The sequence below is a fragment of the Leuresthes tenuis genome, unplaced genomic scaffold (genome assembly GCF_036924035.1).
Source record: "Leuresthes tenuis unplaced genomic scaffold, fLeuTen1.0.hap1 SCAF_1, whole genome shotgun sequence".
Classification (NCBI taxonomy): Eukaryota; Metazoa; Chordata; class Actinopteri; order Atheriniformes; family Atherinopsidae; genus Leuresthes; species Leuresthes tenuis.
In genome coordinates this window covers 10,955,906-10,980,942 of record NW_027325355.1, presented here as the reverse complement: position 1 = coordinate 10,980,942, position 25,037 = coordinate 10,955,906, and the positions used below count along the sequence as shown (strand labels likewise).

At 40.1% G+C, this 25,037-nt stretch overlaps 2 protein-coding genes and 1 pseudogene across 2 annotated transcripts in view; 2 read left to right on the top strand and 1 right to left on the bottom strand.

Annotated features, from left to right (window-relative positions):
• Nucleotides 1-25,037, top strand: part of LOC140296621 (uncharacterized) — a 581,862-nt gene that overhangs the window by 365,596 nt on the left and 191,229 nt on the right. The gene's annotated exons all lie outside the window — the stretch shown is intronic.
• Nucleotides 550-24,261, bottom strand: LOC140295471 (stonustoxin subunit beta-like). Its single transcript, XM_072379660.1, has 2 exons — nucleotides 24,195-24,261; nucleotides 550-1,669 (listed from the first exon to the last, which is right to left on the bottom strand). Exons 1-2 carry the CDS (start codon nucleotides 24,259-24,261, stop codon nucleotides 1,122-1,124), a joined length of 615 nt encoding a protein of 204 aa, XP_072235761.1. The 3' UTR covers nucleotides 550-1,121.
• On the top strand, nucleotides 5,132-5,240 carry LOC140298524 (5S ribosomal RNA; annotated as a pseudogene).

Here is a 25,037-nt window from a genome sequence, read left to right as displayed (position 1 = left end):
CGAGTGAACGTACGAACACGAGGGCAGAAACGAACACTGGCACAGGACAAAGGGACACACAGACTATAAGTACACAAGGAGGGAACAGGTGGACACAAGTGGGAATCAGGAAAGACAATCAGACACATGAGGGAGGGGAAGTGACCTGAAACGAGAGGAGAGTTATTATTTCAGAATAAAACCGGAAATGACAAGACAAAGAAACCCAACAAAATAAGACAAACCTCACACTTCCACCACAGTGTGACAATTTAGTTTTTCTGATCTATTTCAAAATGTGTTAGACCCTCCACCCATTGCACCGTCACCTTTATCACAGAAAGAAGACAAAGTCTTTCAAAGGTTTCAGTCCATTATTTAGATGATTCTCCAGTACAACATAAAATAATAAAAACAATAGCATAAAATTCTGAAGGGTTGCACCTCAAATATCAACATGTTTGACTTAATTTACATTTTACACCATTAATTATTATTGTAGTGAATAAATGTTGGTAATTTTATTTATCTTTTCAACTGTTAAAGTTCAAATATTGTGTATAAAGGATCATTTCAGTCCTCTTTGTGAGTGTTCAACAACAACATTTAGCAACTTTCTGCCATCAGAATCTAGTTCCAGTCCAGTTGTCCTTTCATCATCAAACAGGAAGTGAATGTGGAGAAACATCAGGATGAACCCTGGCTGCTCACCAAACTTCTGCTCATTGGAGCAGAATCAGTGAAGATCTGTCAGCAGGTTGGAAATTCATCTTGGCTGATTGCAGCTCAGTGATTCCTCTCTGATATCACAGTTTGTCACATGTGCAGCAAACTAACTGCAGCTGACATCAACTGAATGGTCTCAGTTGAAGTGAGCTGCAGAGAAACACAACATACTGATATTCAGTGTGAAGCTTTGACTGGAAACACACAGAAAAACAACATCCTGGAAGAATGGCAGCTTCCATCTTTAAAGGACTGGAAGAGGAAGAAGTTTCCAAGGAATCATTTAGAAGAGTTTCAAACAGAAACTGACTGAATCCATGAATCTGAAAAGGTGTTTCTGAGTGAAAGAGACAGACATGTACAGACTGAACTATCTGTTCAGCAGTGATTCTCTGACAGGAGGAAACTCTTTATACTCAACACAGAGACACTGAGGAACCAGGTGGCCTGGACCAGAACCCAAATCCAGGATGCAGAGGTTCTTCAGTGAATGTGGTGTTGAAGGTGTGGAGGTGGATCAATGTGTCAGAGGAGACTCTGTAGAAGGACAGAGTGCCAGCAGGACGGTCCACATACACTGCTGCTCTGTGAGAGACAGAGGAGGAGGAGGAGGAGGAGGAAGAATATGTTTCTCTCTCATTGTGCCAGACAGAGTAACCTCCAACAGAGCACCTCAGTCTCCAGGATTGATCATTCCTTCCAAACGCACAGTTATCTCTGCCTCCTCTCCTGCTGATTCCTCTGTAACTCACTGCTATATAAACTCCTCCTCTCCACTCAACCTCCCAGTAACAGCGACCAGTCAGAACATTTCTCCACAGAAGCTGAGGACACTTGTAATAAAACCTGTCTGGATGATCAGGATATGACTGAACCTCCTCCACACGTGTCACCTTCCTGTTGTTGTCAGACAGTTCCAGTTTTCTGTTCACTGTGTTTGTGTCGATTGTGAGTTGACAGGAATCTGATGGAGAGAACAAACACAATCCAGCTGCAGTTATTGATCTATCATCTGTTCACTTTGATCAATGAGTGATGTGACAGTGTGAAGATGGTTGGACGTCATGAATCAGATGAAGAACACACTTAAGCTACATTTATACTCTTCCATCCGTCTTCATTCATTATTTAAAGATCTGCATCGAGGGAACACATTGCTCTGCAGTTCACCATGCCGGGGTTCTAACAATTTCTGCTACCAGTAGAGAACTGTTACTTTGTGCTTTTGCGCAGAACCGATTTTCTAAGTTTGCTTGGCACAACCATAATTTTTTTGAAACCCTGGTTGCGGTTAATGGTGAGTTAACAACGGCGGTGAGGGGACTGAAAATGTTTCAGTGAAACATCTGAAGATGCCAAAGCTTTTGTTTAAGTCTCCAGAAAGCCTACAAAATATTGAATAAGCTTAAAACTCTGATGGTGTTTTATTTGTGTTCAGGTGGAGGCAGACTGTGGGACTGACTGGGATGGACCACACGGCTCTGATGACCTCGGAGGTGAAACGGACCGAGTTGAAGGAGCCCAAGTGCAGCTTGAAGGACACCTGAGCGAGAACATGGCCAGGTCACCTGACCCCGATGTTCCCTTCATGGATGCACTCCACATCTATGCAGCCGCACCACAGCAGCTGATGCAGCCACAGCAGAACTGGACGAGTTCACCAACGTTCACACACTGCTGGATGGAAAAGTGCACCAAACACTTCATGTTCAATCGTCTTTATTAACCAAACTTTAACATTTGTAAATAAAACTTCAGATTGAAATGTTTGTTCTCAGTTCTCCTGAACTGTTACCAACCTCACACACTTCCAGTTAATGAGGTAAAGCCTTAACATGGCTCACTGCTCCACAGCCTTCAATGAGCAGCATGAAACAGAGGAACAGACTAACTGCTACAACTTTGAAATGTTCAACTTAAAGACGCTCAGTTTCTCACATTATTCACATCAGATCATTCCAAAGCCAAAGTCTGTACTTCTAACAGACGCTTGGAGCTTTTCTCTGAATGTCTGCTAGCTTTGGCTCTTCAGAGGCAGTTTCAGCAGGTCCTGCAGGCTGAGGCTACAGGCGTGGTCATTTCAGGAGGAACTCCTGCATACAGGTGCTGGGGAGGTATACTCCAACCTGTCCACAGCTTCAGGAGTTGGTGCAGTTCCTGAGAGGAGCCCACAGAGACACAGTCAGAAGTATTTAAAGCTGCCAATAAGATGCTGAACAGCAGAACTTTCTCAAGTTTACCCAAAGATCAAAGAATCTCTGCTTCACCTGTAAAAAGAAACTGGTCTTTCTGCGGTAAAATAAAACAATGTTTCCATCATGTTACCGGGTAGATTTTCCACCACCAGGTTTCAGAAATATGGAGTCAGTGTGAAGAATCAGCAGCAGCTTTAGGAGATGAACATTGTTCAGGTCTGTTTCTCTGAGAGAACATTTACAATCTGAGCATTTTCAGTGTGGTCTCTCAGAAAGCCTGAGCTGCACAGTCTGCAGATTCATCCCATTTCCTTCCTTCCTAAGAAACCCTGCTGATATCCAAGGTGCTGATCCCAGATCTGCTCAGATGTCCCAGGTTCTCCTCTGCTTTTATCCTCACACACTGAACTGTCTCCTCATCTATGTGTTAACAACCAGAACCCACTGATGTGGGCTCAGAAATAAAGTTTCCATTGTTTTACAAACACAAATGAATAAATTACAGAGATTTACTGAGGCCAGATAGAAAAAGTGCACGTGCAGCCACTTTAAACTGTCAAACAGGCAACTTTATATCTAACAGCAAACACTGAGAGCTGCTCTGCAGAATAAATACTTTTACTGGTGGAAGTGTTAGTAAATGTTGCTGATGACACTTTGATTCTTTTGCCTGAGTGAGGTTTTAGATGCAGAACTTTTACTGGGAGTTGAATATTTCTCAGTGTGGAATCAGTGCTTGTAAAGGATCTACACCACTGTCACCTGACTCAAAATCAACACTAATCAAATTGAAAGAAGTTCATAATCAGCTTTTTTAAGTGAATTATAAGCTAAAGGCTTCCTCTTTGCCCCAGGTTAGGGCTAAGCTGATCCGGGTCAGGGGGTAAGTTGCATCGTCTGGGGGTGAACTGACCATCAAATTGAATCTAAATCAAAGCCATAAGAAATTTCAACCATAACTTACCTCTTTGAAAAACTGATTTAAAAGTCCATTATTGTTTTGTAAGTGGTCATATTCATTTTCTTCAGGATAACTTCACATTAAATCTGATTTTAAAAAAAAATGTCATTAAAGTTGGAATCTTCCCTGAAACAGAAATGCTGAAGTGGAATGAATGAATAAATGTCCCCAAAACTTTCCATCCTTCCACTTTCTTTAATTCATGGTTTCAGGGGGAGTGGAGCCTATCTGTCACAGAAACTCCTCAACATTCCAGTCTAATAACAAGTCTGAAACTAAAGCAAAAACTGCAGCCCCAAATGAACATTGGCATGATATAGGCTGTGTCAAATGCAAAAGCAGTCCCTGTTTCCCTTTTTGGAACTCATCCTTTCTAAGGACAAAGTTAAATGTATGAGGATCAAACACAACAAGTACCTGGGACATGTCAACAGATCCAAGAAATCCAGGAACCAGCAAACTGAGAGCCAAAGAGAAACTGAGGCGTCTGCCAACAAATCAGCAGCAGCTGAAGCTGATCAACTTCCTGATGTGTCATGAGGTGATCACATGTTTCAACAAAAGACATCAAATAACAGCTGAAGCTGCATTACAGACAATAAGAGATGTGGAAGCAGCATCAAAGCTGAAAAATGGGAACTTTAAACATCGTTGGATGAGAAATGAAATGTGCTGAAGAGCAGGATTTCTACACACGTCAGTCATCATCATGATGTGAGTGTTCAGCTGCATAGAAACATAAGAAGAAGAAGCTCCACTTTAAGACTGTGTGATTCCAGTGATGATCCAGCAATGATCACTTCCAGTTTCTAGAGAATTTGTTTAAAAAAAGAAGCTTTCTGGTGAATTGATTTGATTGTGGATGTGAAGTGTTTCAGCGCCCCCTGCAGGTTGTAGAGAGAAGAGAAAAAGCTTACAGGACCTGGTATTCCCAGCCGGTCTCCCATCCAAATACTAACCAGGCCCCCTGCTTAGCTTTCGAGATCAGGCGTGTTCAGGGTGGTGTGGCCGTAAGCAAAAGTCACCGTAACAAATATCTATTATATAGCTGCTTGAACCATATGTTTCTTTTAGTTTTTCACCTAATTGGCTTGAGAGGCTGATGCTGATCGTGCACATGTTCTTCTCTCTCGTGTTGGTTCTCTGCAGCTGAAAGTGAGACTCTCAGATAACTTAGTGTCTGTCGACCTCTTCTGTTCCCTGTGTGTAGAACACAGTGATAGATGTTGTTTCAGCATCTATATAAAGCTGATTTGTCACTGATTCTCTCGCTTACGGCCATATCACCCTGAACACGCCCGATCTCGGAAGCTAAGCAGGGTCGGGCCTGGTTAGTACTTGGATGGGAGACCGCCTGGGAATACCAGGTGCTGTAAGCTTTTTACACCTGCAGGAGGCGCTGCTGCTCACTCAACACGGACAGCTTCATGACATACTTCACATCAGGAAGGAAATCACTCAAATAAATTCACTTTTCAATCTTTGTCAAAGACTGGAAATGAGCGCACACATAAACCTCATTTAGGTCATTCTGTCATATCATCTTCCAGCACTGCTCAGCTCACAGTGACTTCATCTGTCTGAATTCTTCTGGATACCAAACACACACAGATATTATTGTCTCACATTAGTCTGCAGACTGTTAACAGATCTTCCTGCAGTCTGCAGATTCATCCCATTTCCTTCCTTCCTAAGAATCCCTGCTGATATCCAAGGTGCTGATCCCAGATCTGCTCAGATGTCCCAGGTTCTCCTCTTCTTTTATCCTCACACACTGAACTGTCTCGTTCATCTATGTTTTAACAACCAGAACCCACTGATGTGGGCTCAGAAATAAAGTTTCCAATGTTTTACAAACACAAATGAATAAATTACAGAGATTTACTGAGGCCAGATAGAAAAAGTGCACGTGCAGCCACTTTAAACTGTCAAACAGGCAACTTTATATCTAACAGCAAACACTGAGAGCTGCTCTGCAGAATAAATACTTTTACTGGTGGAAGTGTTAGTAAATGTTGCTGATGACACTTTGATTCTTTTGCCTGAGTGAGGTTTTAGATGCAGAGGCCCAAAAAATACTGAGGTCATGAGTCAGAACTTCTAGTCGGGTTCAGGGGCTCCCCTGAAAATTTATTTAATTCCATTATTTAAATCTGGCCATTTTCAGAGTTCTAAAGGAACAAAAACAACATCAGAATGACTTTTAGGTTTATTTGTTTTGTTTGTTATCAGAGAACATCAGCCTCATCCTAAATGATTTGCAAATGAGTTACAATGTAAAACTGGAGAATGAATTTCATCAAGTCATGGATTAGGAATAAAAAGGAATCAACTGTCCTGGGACAGAGGGATAATATATACAAATGCTTCATATTTCCTTCAGTATTTAAAATAGATACCCAAGCCCTATTACACTATCATGTTGATGATAGTGTCGAATCTTTTTCCTCTTGTTAAGGAAAACCAGCTTTTGAACACATTTCTATTATAATCTTATACGATACTTCAATTATCGTGCATTATACATCTGACTTTTAAAACGTACACAGGTCTGGCATAGTCTCTTCCTTTTATAGTACTTGCTCTCCCTCTATCACTGCTCCTCTTCTTGCTGCTTGGCCCAAAGATGAGCTTGGTTTGGCTCAGCCTTTTCCTCCCTGTCCTGTTTTCCCTTTAGTGAAGAATATAAAAAACCTTAATGCTAACGTCAATAATATTGTTAATATTGTACATTTTTACACTTATATTTTAATACCCTACACTCAACACTTTTTTACTGAAGCATTTTTCTTATTTTCTTATTTTGTGTGGACTTATTGTGCCAAGGTTTTTTTTTTATTCGACATATTTATATTTAAATTCTTATCCTTAATTCTTGGTAGCAGGTAAAAAGAAAATTTCACTGCACATTGTACTATGTATGATTATGTATGTGACAAATAAAACTCTTGAATCTATAAACACAGTCAAATACTAAACTGATAGAAATTAAAACAATACTCCATTTCAACATCATGTTTTCAGATGTGTCAGAAATCTTAAAAAACCTTGAGGGTGCTGCAGAGCTCTTGAAATTTGAGGTAAAAATGTTGCATTCTGAGGCTTTTTGAAGGTCAACCTGCCTGACTCCCCAGAGTACAGCTGGACAGGCAGTGGATAAGCAGAAGTCAGCAGCTCAGAGGCAGGTGTTCAGTCAGCCACCACCTCCAGCTCCTGTACTTTTAAGCCCCTTCATTGTGCCAGTTGTGTTTGTCATCCCAACTGGAAACAAACAGATTGTGCCGTCTGGTCCCCTGCCCTCACCTCCGCCAACCCGGAGAGCGTAAGTGCACCCGCACAGTGGAAAAAAACTAATGCCGTCAGTGCCACCTGCCGCGCATAAAAGAAAATGGTCATGGGCAGTATTATGGGAATATATACTGTCCCAAAAATAACAGAATGTCTCTGGAAGAATGGATGCAGGAGATCAGGAGAAAGAGGGAGGAAAAAAAAAGTGTTTCAGATCATTCTTTACATGTCAATATGCATGTAAATAGTTTTAAAAGAAAAAAAATGTCTTAATTTACTGTTCTAATTAGTTTCTTTTGTTAATTTATTGTATTTATTTTGTTTTGTTTTAGTTATCTTTTTATTCTATTTTATATTGTTTCTTGTTCTAAATGACTTAATAAAGAAAGAAATTAATAACTTTAAATATTTTCCATTTTTTGTTTATTTATTGTATGTATTTTATTTTGGTATTTATCATTTATTTATTCATTCTATTTTATTGTTATTATTGTACTCTTGTTGCTCTTGTTGTAATGTTTCCTAAATTTAATTATTTTCTATATTTGTTCATTTATTGCTTTTACTTTATTTGTTATTTATCTTTATTTTTTCTATTTTGAATTGAATTTATTCCTGTTTTTATTGCTTCAGGTTTAATTTCACATGTGTTTCTGAGTGTTTGTGTGTGTGTGAAATTAGTAATAAATTTGTTACATTTCAGTGAGTGTCTTCAGTTTTTTTCAACTCATTCATAGAAGACGACTACATTGTTGCAGTACTCAATTCATAAATGTAAAAAATACTATAAAAGTACATTTAGTTACATTTGATAACACTTGGTAAAAGTTTGTCTCATGTCCAATGGTAGAATCGAACCGGCGAGCTTTGGATCAAGAGCCTCCTGCACTATTCTACAGCAGTGTCAACTTAGTTTAGATTTCTCAAATGAATACACCAGACTGTGTGCTTTCACTTGAAATGGACAGCAGAAACACAAATAACTACAAGTTCCTTCCATTTTTTCCACTCATTTTCTCAAAATGTCTTATTTTCCTTAATTTTTCTCCTTCCCCCTTTTCCCTCTTCTTCCGCCTCTAATACAGGCTATTGCTCCCCTGCTTCAGCTCAGTTGGCAGAGCATCAGACGTCTAATTTGAGGATCCAGGGTTCAAGTCCCTGTTCAGGTGTATAAATTTAATCTGCCACTTAACCTGTGCTTCCCTCTATGCCTGCACTCCATTTCTACACTGTCACCTCTGACAGAGCCTGGCTAATGGTGTTCCTTCTATGTAGCTTATTGTTAGCTGCATCATTATATCCTCATTAGTAAGTTGCTTTGGATAAAAGCTAAATGCATAAATATAAAGTCATAAAGCCGGCTGTCGACAGTTGAACACATTTTAAAAACACACGTGAAGAACTAATTTGCACAATAGTCTCATCTTTCAACTCCACTTTCCTCTGGTTCAGCTTGTATATGAACAGTTCTGCAGTTAAAAGCTAAAATCCCAAAGCAGAGTGGAGCTTCTGTGTTACCTGAGGACTGACTGATCTCTGCAGTGAATTCATCTCTTCCCAGGATGCTGTTTCCACTGGAGCTTTTCCCTGCTCCAGTTGTTAAGCTCTCAGAATTGATATTTTTCTTTAAACAAGTTTATCAGGGGATAGTCCCCCACTACCAGAAATTATGCAGCTGAGATTCCCACATTTGGGGAGTTCGCAGGGCTCCGTCTACGGTCGTGCAAAGCGACCGTAGAAAACCAATTGAATTGCTCTGTTCACCGAACAATCAGGTGGCCCACTGACCTTTGACCGTAGACTACCAATAGCTTCGCCGGACTCACCAGGCAGGCAGCCAATCATATGTCAGAGAAAGCGAAGAGACGGTGCGAGCGAAATTTGGACATTGTTTTTACCAACAACTTCGACAGTTTATCTGTTAAAGAAGTTAAAAACAACCAACCGACTAACACAGGGACACAGAAGATACAAGAGAAAGACATTCTGCCCCGTAAAGATGATGTCCTCATCAAAAGGTCTGAACAACAGAGTTTATGCTATGAAGACTTCACCTCAGCTGTAGACTGAGATGTAAATATGCCTTAACAATCTGTAAATATTCTGTAATAACTCACTGTACATATAGAAATGATATGTACATAGTAATTGTAAATAGTTTTATATTTTTATAAATGTGATTTTTTTCATGTTCAAAACAACTTTACTGCTGTGTAAAATATCCTATTTGACTTACTGCTGTGTTGTGGTTCACTTCAGTTGATTGAAATCGTTTTTGAATTTTATACACAAAGATTTGAATCAAGTTTTAAATTGTAGTGCTTTGATGTCAGCAGCTTAGTATAATAAAACGTTTGAATTTTCCTTCTTAGCCAGGTTTAATGACACTTTGTATTACACTGTAGTTTATTTTAAAGTTCCCAATTTCATGCACTTTGTTCAATAAAACTGCTGCTATAAGCATGAAGCATGAGTTCTGTAATATCATTCAATGTTTTTGTGATTGTTGAAGATTTGGAACACAGATGCAGACATAAGGTAAGATAAGGTTGAGGTAGATGGTAAGGGATCAGGAGTTAGAGGGGTTAAAGAACAAGTTTAACTCAGTGGCCTCCTTCCATTCCCAGGCCACTCTTTTTTTCATGGCCACCGATGAAAAAACTCCACACCTTCCTCATGTTGTTTTGTTGGAGTTTGCTCTCCAACTTTCTCCAACTAAGCGCATGTAAAACAATATTACATCATTTTGGACATGTAAACAGATCAGAATCGGCTTCAGAAATATTTAACTACTTTTAACCAGCCTTCAACCATCCTTAAATATATCAATTGTTCTGTAAAAAGCATAAATGGCATTGAAAAAAAAAGATCACTCTCACAAATATGCTTTAAATCAAATTAATTATACTTTATTGATTGTTGGTAGCAAACAGTACAGTAGCAAGTGAATAAATGACATCGATTGTGTTTCATGTGGCAAGGCAAGTTTATTTTTAGAGCACAATTTGTACACAAGGCAATTTAAAGTGCTTTACAGCTACATAAAATCACAAGAAGGCAAATAAAATAATTCCATAAAACAAAAAATAATCATTAATCAATTGAATGAAAAGTGAAGAGAGTCATATACACAGCTAAATAGAACTGTTTTCAGCCTGGATTTAAACATTGTCAGAGTTGAGACCTGTCTCACATCTCCTGGAAGACTGTTCCAGATTTTAGGAGCATAAAACTAAAACGCAGCCTCACCTTGTTTAGTCCTGACTCTGGGCACCAGCAGGAAACCTCTCCCTGAGGTTCTCAGAGTTCAAGTTGGTTCATATGGCTCTAACATGTCAGAGATGTACTTTGGCACTAGACCTTGAAGAGACTTGTAAATGAGCAGAGCCGTTTTAAAGTCTATTCTCTGAGCGACAGGAAGCCAGAGCAGAGACCTGAGCACCGGACTAATATGGTCGTATTTCCTGGTTCTAGTCAGGACTCGAGCAGCAGCGTTCTGGATGTACTGCAGCTGTCTTACAGCCTATTTAGAGCCCAGTGAGCAGGCCGTTACAGTAGTCCAACCTGCTGGAGACAAATACATGGATTAGTCTTTCTAAGTCTGGTTTAGACACTATTCCTTTGATTCTGGTGATGTTTTTTAGATGGTAAAAAGCTGCTGATGTTATTGATTTAATGTGGCTGTTAAAGTTCAGGTCTGAGTTCAATATTACCCCTATATTTCTAACCTGATTATAAGGTTTTAGAGAGAGAGTCTCAAGGTGACCGATAACTTGCCAGTGGTGCAAGAGCTGGTTCAAATCCTGCCTGTTATCCTCAGGATAACTTTACAATGAATGGAACAAAAATATTTCAATACCGAAGTGGAATTAATTAATAAAGGTGCCACAAACTATCCATCCTTCCATTTGCTTTACATGGTTTCAGGGGGACTGGAGCCTATCTGTCACAGAAACTCATCAACATTTGAATCCAATAACAAGTCTGAAACTAAATGAAAAACGGCAGACCCAAGTGAACGTTGACATGATATAGGCTATGTCAAATTCAAAAGCAGTCCCTGTTTCTCTTTTTGGAACTTCTTCTTTCTCAGGACAAAAAGAAATGTATGAGGATCAAAGCCAACAATGACCTGGGACATCTCAGCAGATCCAGGATCAGCAACATGGAGACTGAGAGCCAAGAACAAACAGAGGTCAACATAACAAACTGTTTAACAATGACAATGACGTAGAAGATATACAAAAAAATGCATGTGTATGTATGACTCTACTGTGAATTTACACCCTATTTTCTATTATAAACAGGAGAGATATGTTAAAAAAAAAATTATGAAGTTATATTATGACAAAAAGGAAGTACCATGTGTGAGATGCTGCAGGGTCAAGAGACACTGTGTACTGAGAGTCCTCTTATCTATCTTATTTCAACTTCTGTCTAATCCTTGTTTGACTGAATGTCACATAACCTTGTGTGGCCAGTGATCTCATAGGATGGATGGATGACTTCATTAATCCCTTTGGGAGGTTGCCTCTGGGAAATTGAAATCTCCATCTCACTCAAGCTCAGCACTGTTATATACTGAGCTATATACAAAAATGTACAGAATAAACAAAGTGGAAACTAAATAGCGATAGCATCATTGTTTTTTTTTTAAAACTCAGACAAATCTGTGTCAGCTTCTTGATATGTCATGCAGACTCCTTGCTGTGAGAATAAATGTTTTGTATTAATTGTCTCCAGCGACTCTGAGCCTCATTTTGAGAGAATTTTCTTGACACCAACACAACAGACATTTGACATAGTTTCACAGCTTGAAGTTGAGCCTCGTGCCCTTTTAATGTTGGAACAGCCTTAACTTTCAGCTTTAGTCATGACAATCAAACAGCTGTCTGGAAAGTACAGGGAACAACTCCAAAACTTTTTCAGACTGCGTTAAAAATTTCTAAGTCTTTGGGAAAGATTAGCACAAAGATTAGAACCAAACACACATTTTTTAAAAATATCTCTGTAGCAAGAACATGAAACTCATGAGAAATGTTGACATCTAACCTTTAATAAAATGCAGAACAATGAAATACAAACAAGTGTAAAGCTAGACTTTACATCAAACTGAAATGATATATTGCTTCTAAAGATGTTGTATGTTTACAAACATACCCACAGCTGGTGCACAGCTACTTTGTGAATTTTAACTTTAAACAAAACATATATGTTCAGTATAATAGAATAAAATGTGTATCTACTTTTAAAAAGATTGCATTTGCAATTCAATTCAGTTTTATTCATATAGCGCCAAATTAAAACAATGTCATCTCAAGGCACTGATATTGTTCTGTATATCAATTCACAACTGATGCCATATTTATCTTGAACGGTGGGAGATCTGTCCACAGTTAAAACTATCCCAACAAATTATAAAGCACTTTCAATGATTCTTCAAACATGTGCTACCCACAGAACATTCAGAACAAAAGTCCTGACAAGAGAAGGTGGTAATCCAAAAAGAAGATTTTTAATCTGAACAAGGGAAATTCTTCTGATTGGTAGTTCCTGTTGCTGCTCCCAGGTGAATGTTTTCTTATCTGCCGTAAAATATATTGTTGATTTAAACCAATAATTTATCCGCAGTGTGAATACGTTGGTGAGTCTTTAGGTGAGATAATTGAGTGAAAGCTGTTCCACACTGACCACAGCTATAGGGTTTCTCTCCTGTGTGAGTACGTTGATGTGTCTTTAGACTGGATAATCGAGCAAAACCTGCTCCACACTGACCACAGCTGTAAGGTTTCTCTCCTGTGTGAATACGTTGGTGTATCTTAAGATAGGCAGATGCAGTGAATGCTGCTCCACACTGACTACAGCTGTAAGGTTTCTGTCCTGTGTGAATACGTTGGTGTATCTTAAGATAGGAAGATGTTGTGAATGCTGCTCCACACTGACTACAGCTGTATGGTTTCTCTCCCGTGTGAATACGTTGGTGTGTCTTTAGACCATATAATTTAGTGAAAGCTGCTCCACACTGACCACAGCTGTATGGTTTCTCTCCTGTGTGAATACGTTGGTGTGTCTTAAGATCGGAAGAATTAGTGAAAGCTGCTCCACACTGACCACAGTTGTAAGGTTTCTCTCCTGTGTGAATACGTTGGTGAGTCTTAAAATAGGACGATGTAGTGAAAGCTGCCCCACACTGACCACAGTTGTAAGGTTTCTCTCCTGTGTGAATATGTTGGTGTGTCTTTAGACTGGATAATCGAGCAAAACCTGCCCCACACTGACCACAGCTATATGGTTTCTTTCCAGTGTGAAGCCTCTGATGATACCTCAGATGTGATGAGCTTTTGAAAACTTTCCCACAGTGTTTACAAGAGTGACATCTGTAGCTCTCTTGGGCTATATGTTTCTGCAATGACAGAGAGGAAGAAGGATTAGATCCTTTTGAAGTTCACACAAAAGATTTCTCTAAGCTAACCAACATATTCTAACTGGACGTGTATAGACCGAGCCACAGGTCTCAATATCTCAGATCAAACATGAATGCTGAGAGTGTGTTTGTAAATGCCCTCAGCTGTCAGCACTGTGCTCTGGTGTGTTCTACACACGTTCAGGTTTTTAAGCAGTAAACTCTTGCTTTTTGCTCTTTCACTAATTATTTTTTGTCATGATGAAATTCTGAAAAGGAACTTGTGCTACAATATTTCTAAATGATAGAATGAAGCACAGTCTTGTCCAAGTTGTTCAGTTAAACACCATGTAGAGGTTGGACTGAAAAAGGTTGATGATCACTGGTTTAAACGAATAAAAGTAACAGTGGTGGTAATACATGAAATTCATTACACTATCCCTTTGTTCCAGCTTACAACCCAGAGGTCTGCAGCCATTGAGCTCAACAGCTATCAGGGAAACAGTTTTAACTCAACCTTTGTTTCTTTCTAAAACAACTCTTTACCCTGAGGTAGAGAGATCTACAAACCTGTCATCTAACCATTAAAGACCCAGAAATATTACCACCACCAGGTTTAATTCATGTAATCCAGAGACTTTAAACACAAACAATGAATATAAGCTCCTGAACCTCTCAAATCTGAAGACTGAGAGCCAGAAAATGTTCCACAACAACAATCTGGCCACTGAGTTTCTTCCAGCAGATCATTCAGCCTGCAGCATATTTTCAGTCTAAGCACATCTGTATTAGAGAGGGTAGATGAAACCAGGAAATACTTTGCTAACACCTTTTCAACATTTCATGGAAAAGCAGAACAAGCGGACGATACACAGAGCCTCGACACTCGTCCTCGTGTCTTTAATGTCCTCCACACTGACCTGTAGCCCGGTGGAACCAGAGGATGAACCGGCTCTGTTCTTAGTGGAGGTGTTTGGATCCTGGTTCTGCTGCTCCATTCTGGTCCTGGTCCTCCGACTGATGGACTCTGTCTGAAACTGTCAGTACATACAATAAGATCCAGCTGTGGCGTGCAGCATGTTAAAGCACACCTACTTTTCTTCTTCTCTTGAAAACCTTTGTGGACAGTTTTTAACCATCTAGTCACATTTAATTAAACTTATTACCGTGGTTTTAATTTAAATTCCTGTGAACTTTAAACTGGTTCTTTAAAGACCCACTAAGGTCACAGTTCAAAATATTTGGAGCTTTTTGATCAAATTCAGAAATTTTTTTATAATAAATGTATAATATACTCTGTAGAATGACACCCATTGTGTGCAATAGCCCATAAATCTCATCTGAGTCAGTGTAACATGATCAACTTAAATCATTTTACCACATTAAGACAATGATACTGTTTGAGGAAAGGGTCCCAATATCATCCCAAAGCCTGAAGTTCAGATTTTCTCCGTTTCTAAATTTGTTCTCATTTCCAGAAGCTGTCATGGATCCAGGAAAGTAACAGAGTAATCTCAGATTTGTCACAGGTTAAACTCTGAAGCCCACGGTTCAGCACTCAGGGAGCTTCAGTCTGGACTGAGGCTTGAAACTGAGAAGATGTGATGTTTCAGTGGGGGAATGATCTAGTTCTGTGTGGTGAACAGCACGTCAGCAGGAGCTGTCTGACTGATCTGAGACACTCTGAAGAACAACATGAAGTCGACCATTTTGAGGCCATCATTTAAATATAAAGGAGTGTTTTAATAACCTACAATCTCCTTTATTTTGATTCTGAAATTATCTTACCTGGTAAACATATGTGTCCAGTTGAAGAGTAAAAAGTGATCTTGTGTTGTGGTCAGATCAGAGTATCAGCTCCTAAAAGTTGCACAGATCCTCCTAATAAAGATAATTTTAGCTCCATTTTAACTCCAGATGTTGGCAGGTGGACTTTATGAGTAAAGACATGTACAACCTTTTTATCATGCGGTCAGTCCTTTTTGATACGTGGATAAAAGAAAATATTGGATATGTAAAGGAAACAGTCAGACTGTCTTTTAATGGGCTTCTGAGTGTAAATCTGAGAAATCAGACACTGATACTGAACTGTATATTTCTACTGCTCCTGTGATACTTTCCTGGATCACTGACAAATCTATATTATAATGCTATAACTCCTCTTCAAACAACATAAACTCTAAATGTAATTGAAGCATTTATATCGACCATAATTAAATCCCATTTTAAGATTTTAAACACTAAAACACATTAAACACATCATATCACATGTTTTCACTTCACAGTTTTATCAAAAAGCCAAATGATACCCAGATAAGCCCAGAAAGAACAACTCTAAATTTTACATTGATTATCAAATTTTTTAAAATTTTTTAAAACTACAGAAAAAAGTTTAGAAAACTGCAGCTTTAGTGGAAAATGTGTTTAACACACAGCTAAAAGGATAAAGCTCCATTTTATTTGTCCATCTGACCGGCTTATTGAAATCTATAGTCGATGTTGTGTTTCTGGTTTCTGCTTTGAGTACAACGGTTTGCGGATTAGCATTAGCATTAGCATTAGCAGGACATGCTAACTGTGTATAGCAGCCAGGTTATTTGAACTTTTTTACTCTTTAGTACATGTTCTGACTGCCCGTGTCCAGCTGCAGGAATCAAACCAATGACACAAAGCACTTTGAAGACATTTCTGCAAATGTTTGACCGCTACATGTATTCTTTTCCGGACTCACCTGCATGCAGCTTCCTGTAGTGATGTCCCGAAATGTGCCCAGATTTCGAAGCGTGTTTGGAGTAATGGAGGAGACGGTTTACTTCATTTAGGGGAGGAGCCGAAAATGATGACGTCCACAACCTCACTACCCGTCCCAACCACGTGACTGCTTCCGTAAATGCTTCAGATTTTGTCAGATTTATATGCCCGAGTATTAAGCAGAGAAACCCCTCAGTCTCCATTTAAAATGTGTTTTTTTTTTATGGAGAGTTGCGGTCAGTTCACTTTTTGAGTTTTGATAGTTTGGATACTCGAGTTTGGATCGCGTTAATGTAATTTGGAGATAGTTTGGGGAGTTAAGTGAGAGAGAGAGATAGTTTTGAGATTAGGGAGAGTGAGGAGAGAAGGATAGGTAAGAGGATGGAGCCACTTAGGAAGAGGAAGATTTCCCCCGTGTTTGATTTGATATGTGCTATTAAAGTAAAGCTTGATCTAACATATATCAGATGCATTAGGTTTGCTGATCAAGAACTGTATTTTCACTGTTTCTTAATGTATTCATAGGTGAGGTGTTTACTGTGTTCAAAGGAGTTGGGGTACAATAAGAACACCTCATGCATGCTAAGGCCTTAACTTTCTTTGAGTAAAGTGACAGAAAAACACACACAACCTGCCATATCATATGATTCTACCTTTCTGGGAGAATTTACACACAGAATACGTTAAAAACTATTTCATCATACACATATGTGATAAGGGGATGAGAAATGGGTGGCGGTGAGCTCTCAGTGTCTGTGAGAGAGAGAGAGAAGGGGGGGGGGGGTTGGAGACAATAAAGCAGCAGGGGGTCTCTCAAACCTGATGTAGAAGGTGTTGAGATCGTCAGCTAGTCCGGGGGAGGGGGCGACCACAGGGCTTCTACCTTTGTAGTTTCTGATGGTTCTGAGGGGGCTCCAACAACTGCAGGGTCGTTGGTGCCTGAATCACTCTCCAGTCTGGCTCTATAGTCCTCTTTAGCATTTTTGATGGCCTTCTTGAGGCCCTGTCTGGCCAGTCTGAATGTGTCCATGTCACCCTCTCTGTACGCCTGCTCTTTCCGGCGCCTGAGCTCTCTGAGCTGCTTGGAGAACCAGGGCTTTTGGTTATTGTGCCTTGTGATGGTTTTGGTTGGGAGGCAGACCTGCTCACAGAAGCTGATGCAGGAACATACAGTGTCAGAAAAGCTGCCGTTGTCATCCTCAGGGCCCCTCAGTGACTCCCAGTCAGTAGACTCCATGCAGTCCTGAAGCCTGTCCCTTGCCTCTGGAGTCCACCTCCTTACTGTAGTCCTGGATGGTTTGGCCCTTCTCAGTTGCTGCCTGTATGTGGGGACCATCTGTATGATGCAGTGGTCGGAGTGTCCAAGGGCAGCGTGGGGGATGGAGCGGTATGAGGGTTTTATGGTGGAGTAGAAGTGGTCCAGTGTGTTGCTGTCCTGCATGGCGCATGTCACCAGCTGTTTGGAGCTCGTCAGTTCCTGGGAGAGGTTACACGAGTTGAAATCTCTCATCACAAGAACTATCAAATTTGGCTGAGAGGTGGAGAAAGGAGCTGCTGAATCCTTGTTGAACGTGTTCACAGATGTACTTAGTTCACTTTTCTGATCATGTTAAGACCAGATGTGAACAGCTCCAGGGCGCCGTTGGAACCACTGTGTGTCATTCATTACTGTAAAAACTGTGCATCATCCTTTCCTCTTTCTTTATTCCAAGATCTTCTTCTCCACCTCAGCTTTTGGCTAAATCTAAACACAGCTCACATGTCTTTGGACATTAATAACATAGATCACAGTGACATATGCAACATTTCAGATAAGCAGCTGCCCCAGTATAATTACAGATGGTTAAAATCATTGTTATTTTATAATATTCTTTCATGAACTGTGAGAAGCATTACACAGAGGGTTCATCTCCAAAGCAGCAGCTTTGGTCTGTCTGCAGCCTTTTTATTCTAATGTCAATGACCAGTTCAGCAGGTGTGTCCCTCAGAGGAGCTGGAGGCAGCTGTTCAGGGCTACTTTTTTAGAAGAAGGTTTACTGATTGGAAAGGGGGCTCCTCATGGTGACACTTTGTGGGTAAGAGCCTGAATAAGGGCAACTTCTTCTTCTTCTTGGTTCTTGAAGACGTTTCATCTCTCATCTGAAAGGATCATTCAGCTTTAAACTAGTTGGTGGGAGTATGGACTTCTAAGCATCAGAGTGGTCTTTTACACCAACACGTTGTGCTACATTCAGTTCTTCACTGGCGAGGTTTCAATCTGAAGTTCCCTTAGATCAAATATGTCCACAACCACACAGATGCAAACAAAACTTATTCAGACAGAAATATTAACCACTGTAATGAGGTGTAGACTTATTTATTAACCTCCTTGCTTTGTTCACAGAAAGTTTCAAGAGTTTTTTTCTCTCTCATGATCTAACTTTTCTCCGTCTGTGATATTGGCTTTTTTAGCGTGAGGTAAAAAGGATCCACAGGAGTCTGGAGGATGGACACAAATACAGGGAAATGAGAGGTAGGCCTGACTGCACTGGGATGTTGTTTCCTCACCTGTGAGTCACTTTGGATCAAAGCATCTGCTAAATGACTAAATGGAAATGACATTAATGTCCATGATGACTGTACAGAAACATTCCACAGAACTGTGTATATGAGCTATCTTTGTAGAAACTGGATGTTTCAGGCTGTTAGTCTCAGTTGTTTCCCAGATATTTGCCACATAGCTCGCTGTGAAAGCTGCCTTATACTTAACATGTAGAGATATAAAACTGTGGAGCTGATGGATCTAAAAGTGACATGAAATCACTTAAAGATGATTGTTATTTCAGTGTCAGGGGAAGGAAATCATATCACTCTCAGCACATAATGAATGTCCTTGTGTAAATGCTTTGAGAAACGTGTTGAGCATCATGCCCTCACTGTGCATGTGTTCTGTTTCTGAGCTGTAATGTGGTACAAAGACTTCACATTAATTTAGGAGGTTTTCCTGCTCCTGTCTCAGTCTCAGTGCACTCTGGATTCATCCTCTGGGAAGCAGGAACATTCACAGGAAACTGATGAACATCTGTCCAACAAAATCAGCGTCCTGATAAGCTGCTGCTAGAAGGACAAAATCCTGACCTGAGATCAGTCCAAGATCTGTCTTTTAAAATGGAATAAAGTGAAATGATGAGGTGAAATCTGCTGAAAGCTGTTAAACAACAAGTGCTGCTGGAAGTGTTTTCATGAAGAGCTCATTAAACTTTTTAAAGGAGGAATGGACTTTATTCCAGCAGCAGCTCAAAGCAGCAGATTCATATTTATCTGGACATTTGAATGAAAACATTCAATATTCAATAAATGTCTTTAAAATGTCTTGCTTTTATTTATGGTGAATTGAAGTTTCATTTGGATCATTTTCCAGAACAAATCTTTGAAATGTTCACAGTTTTTATCTTTGAACCTTCAGAAAACTTCTCTTAATAATAAGAAAAAGTTCAATAAAAGTTTAAATAAATGAAGACAGCAGTGAGGAAGAAACTCCCTCAGCTCAGTATGTTTGTGACTCTGTCTGAGATGGAGGTGAAATATGTGAACCTGGGCTGTGGTTTACTGCTCTCTCAATGCCGTTCTGTTTATTCACAGCTGAGAAATCATCTTTCTGAGGATGACCATAACCTTTATAAACATCACCACTATCTTTATTAATATCCAGAATCACTGTGAATGTTTCTGCTTCTTTCTTCTGGTACCAGTATATCCAGTTTTCATCACACTGGTCAGTTCCACAGCTGAAGGAGACACTTTGACCAACTCTCCTGGTCAGTGTTAACTGGTCCTGAATCAGCTGTGCTGCCATGGCAACCAGCGCTGGAGAGACACAGACAGACAGTGTTTGTTCCAGGTGGAGTTTGCTGGCTCCTGATTGGCTGGAACATGAGATTTCCTCTGACCCACAAACACAACTACACTGCTGTCACTGTGCTGCTTATTGGGCTGTGAATGTTGTCAGAACAGCTTTTCAACAACAAGCTGAAGATGTGGCTGTTGTGCTGCTTTTGATTCACAGTCAGTGTAGACAATATGGAAAGTAGAGCTCAGGAGGTGCTGCTGAAGCTTTTGCTTCTTTCATCATTACTTATAGAGATGACACTGAAATGCTTTTGTATTCAGAGCTTTTATCGATTGTTTAAGGGTGACAGCTTCATGACACTTTCTCCAGTCTGACCCTCACTTGGAACACAATCAAACATACTGGGACATGTGGGAAAGGATCACAGTGTTCATACTGTACATATCTGAGAACATCCACAGGAAGACACTTTATCATCTACATGCTGATTCTGTCATTTGAACATCTTTCAATGTCAGATTTGTACTAGAAATGATGTTATACACTGTATGTTGACACGTAGAAATAATCCCATTCTGCTTGTAAGCAGCTCTGAATAGAAACAACCATAACTACACTGTTATTACTGTATTATGTTGATGCATGAAAACAGCTGAATGATTGTGCTGGAAACACTGAGAACAGCCTGAATATGTGGCTGTTGTGTTACTTTTGCTTCACAGTCAGTGTAGACAACATACAAAGCAGCTTCAAAGATACTTCCAGGTGAGGCGTGCAGAAAGCAGCTGTGAGCACCGTAACATACAATAAATACATTATTACTGACCTGGACACTGATACATTCAGATTCAGTTATCACATATATATAAAGGATCTGCAGGTCACTGCTTCTGTTTTCATTTACATTTCACTCAGCATTCATACAATCCATGTTTCCCACCATTGCCTGGGCTCTATGAACATGTGCTGCATATTATTTACAGTTAAGATCATAAAGCTGAAAAAGAGAGCAGAACAGCACACGTGATGACTGGTGACTGAGAACAGAGCACCATCGCTGCTGACATCACAAGAAGTGATGTCATCACTGATTATGACCTCACAGTTCTGCATGACATCACAATGGAAACATGTCATCAAAGGACATGACATCACTGTAGTTTATAAAAGCCTGAAAGACAAACCGCCTGAAAAACAACACTTACTTAAAAAGTCCTTTTTGAGTCAAACCAAAATATCCTCTCCTGCACTTCTGTGGGGTGACAGAGTAGATGAAGAGATTCTGGAGAATGAGTCCAAGGGTTTCTACATATTTCCCTTTGAAAGTGGCAAAGAGGAAAGTTCTGAGGAAGCCGCCAACAGGCCAGAAGATGCAGAATCATCCCCAGGCCTCTGCAGCTCAACAAAGCGAGAGGAAGTTTACAGACTCAGGAACCTCTCCCACTCCCTCTGTGGGCTGCACTCAGAGGGAATGGACTCCCTCCAAGGCCTCTGCTGCCACCAATTATGGCTCAGAGAAGTTTAAGGGGAATTTCTGCTTCCAGAGTAAAAGGAAAGTTTAAAGTAAAGGTTTAATTCCAGCAGCCTTAAAACTCTGTGGTGGACTGATCAAATCCATTGTGGAGGTGTGGATTTAGGGGAAAACCTCCTCGAACAGTCTGCTGTAATTGGGTCTAAAATACAAGTTGATGGTTCAGAATAGTTTATTTTTGTTGTCAGCTCAGAGAGCTCGACTGGACAGAAACAGTCTAAATACAAATCAGGTTTCTACACATAGTTCTAAAGCTGTCACTGAGCACTGATGCTGAAGATGATCGTCCTGTTGGGACCAGTTGTAGGTTAGACTAAATACAGAGCAGCTTGAACAGATACATATCATCCCTTTCTTCAGTAAAGCAGAAAGTTTGTGCTTTTAGAACAGGAAAAGTTCTCAACTTTTTGGAATATGCAGATTATCTAAAGTACTGTGATCAAAAGTCTTAAAACACACCTCATTCCTTTATGTTTTGCCAGGATTGTGTCATTTCTTTAAGTAGTCTTCAGGAATAGTTCTCCAGGCTTCTTGAAGGACATCCCAAAGCTCTTCTTTGGATGTCGGCTGCCTTTTGTTCCGTTCTCTGTCAGATGATCCCACACTGCTTCAATGATGTTGAGGTCCGGGCTCTGGGGAGGATTCATGCCTCCATAAGACCATTTGCCACTGATTTTCAGTCCACTTCTTGTATCATTTGCCATAGCTCAGCCTTTTCTCCCTGTTTCCCTTCCTTAAGAACGGCTTCTTAACAGCCACCCTTCCATGGAGACCATTTCTGATGAGGCTTGGGCCAACAGTAGATGGATCAGCTGAAGGTCCAGATGCATCTCTCAGGTCCTGTCAGGTCTTTACTGGATTATTTCCTCTTTCTTAAGGACATCACTTTCAGATACTGTTAATCTGCTGTAGATAGTTTTTTAGGCCTCACACTTCTTCTTCTGTCCTCCACTTGTCCAGTTTCCTCAAATGTTTTAAGGACACACTGCACACCATGCTGAGATATGCCAAGTTTTCAGCTCATAGCTCTTTGGGAATCACTTTGTTGCTGTAAAAATACAATTTTCTGTCTGTCAAACTGTGTTATCTTTGGTGTTTTTCATAGATGCAACTAAAGAAATGGGAACAAATGATGTGTCTTTGTGACAGGCTGCTAGCAACAAAGTGCCTAAAGATCCAATTTAAAATGGCTTCTTTGCTAAGTTGTCTGTTATGTGTCGACACAACACTGGTTCATCCCTTGAGTTAGGAGCCTTTTTTCTGCTTGAATGATTCATAGGTCAGAGTTAAGTGGCTTAACAAAGAAAAAACACATTCCTCTGAAAATGCTCAGGTACCAGGACTGGACGGAAAATGTCCAAAGAAAGACTCTGAGAGACCTTCAGAAAGCTGGAGAACTATTGATCAGGACCACTTTAAAGATGACAGGACAGTCAGAAAGAAATGAGGCTGGATCAGGAGTTTGTAATGAAACTAATTCCCACTGTTTTGCCTTTTAATGCGATGCGATACAACCCTTATTAAACAAGTTTAATGACATGTAGCTAAATGCTGATTTTTGCTGTAAAATACTCCTGAATACTAAATACTCTGAGAAGTGTTGTGCAAGTTCAAACTTAAACTTGTTCAAGGCTGAGTTCAGTCTTCTTTCCCTCTTTTATAGCTGGCATCTGTTTTAGGACGCCACTTTCTGTCAGTTTCTGTCGTGCTGGCTGATGTGGGAGTGTTGCTGTGTGCTTCCAAACATATCTATAACTACACATGTCTGGAACTATCCAAATGCATTTGTATATATGGTGTTTCTGCCCGTGTCTGGTGCAGAAATCATTGCACAGTCTGAAGCTTTCACCTGAGTGAGCATTAGTCTTATGGGGAAAAATAAGAAAAATAAGGTCACAAAACTATGAACCAAAACAGATAATCAGACACAATAAACTGATAACGAGTAGGACCAAAACAAACACATAAAAACAGCCAGAGACAAAGTCATGAATCAGAACAGAGACAAAGCAGCCGTCTGGTATTGAGTCCAAGCAGGCTGAGGGGAAGAAGGCAGACTGGTCAGCCAAATGCACAATCTGTCCCAGGTGCAACCGAACCACCATCTCTGCACCACTTTGAGAAGAGATTATTTACATCTGTAGGATGCTGAATGTAAAGTGAATTAACTTTATGATAAATGACATCAGTTAATAATGTGGCTCAAGCAGTGCTTGGATGATAAGAATGGTTTTATGAACTTCTGAGGAATAAGTTGTATTTAAATGAGCGATAACTGTCTGATCTAAACTAAACTGTCTGTTTTTTTTTAAAGTGAGGGAAATTTCTCTATTTGGTGCAGCTAACATGAACACATGACAGATCGGCAGTAAAACTCCTTTTACAACATTAAATAAGAGGCGTCTGTGAGGTGAATATGGAGCTCCTGGTTGCATCAGGCAGGTCTTTGTCTCCTCTGTGAGGTAGTTTAGAGTTTTTCTGTGTGAAAGCAGCTGAAACTCTAAATGATGAAGATGTTTGATGTGTCTCACCTGCAGGAATCCTGAGCAGCGTGAAGACGTTCAGCAGGACAAAGACGGTCAGAGTACACTTCGTCATGGTTCACCTGGAGACAAACAGACAGATGTTAACATGTGGCATCAGAGCAGCAGCTAAATCAGCATGATGATCAGCTGTCATTTCACATCTTTATGGTCCCACCAGAGGACAACAAAGCGTGAACCATCTGTACTTAAACTGTAATCTGATCTTAAAGACTCTTTGTAATTCTTAGTTCCACATTTGACCCTAATCAGTGTAAAATGAAAACGTTTTAACATCCTTAAAATATATTTAAAGTGGCTAATTGTTAGTTCTGCCAAAGCTATGGTACCTGGTTCTGGTTGTGGGTTCTGGTCCTGGCTGTGGCTCTGTGGTTGGGTGCTTTCAGCTCTCAGTCTGGTGTGTTTGAAGGTTTCTGCCCAGTTTTCCCTCCTCATGCCTGATCTGAGCTCTCAGCTGCTGTTTTTCACAGCAGGACGACACTCGACTTCATGAGGCTGCTAAAACAGCAGCTTCATTGTTTTAGTGATGTTTCCAGTCCAGTTGGTCGCGGGACAGACATCAGACCGCTCAGAAAAACACAACCGCTGTGAGAGGAAGATTTTCACCTTTGCAGCATTTTGCTTTGAACCTCTTAAAAACTAATGTGTTGAATGTTTGCAGCAGGAAAACCAAGAATATTGTCAACTCTTAAATATCTAAATAACATCAGTGATTAAACATCAGTGTCTGGATCATCACACGTGCGCGACCTTCCAGCTGTTTTTCAGCTTCCAGGAAGTCTGGTCTGTGATGGATCCTGATAGAAAAGCATGACTCAGTTATTTCAGAAT

Excerpts from the sequence above, each read along its gene's own strand:
- LOC140295471 (XM_072379660.1), bottom strand. The coding sequence starts at position 24,261 with ATGACGAAGTGTACTCTGACCGTCTTTGTCCTGCTGAACGTCTTCACG. Across the intron at positions 1,670-24,194 it reads GCTGCTCAGGATTCCTGCAG|ATTCCTGTCAACTCACAATC; the intron begins GTGAGACACATC and ends TCTCTCCATCAG.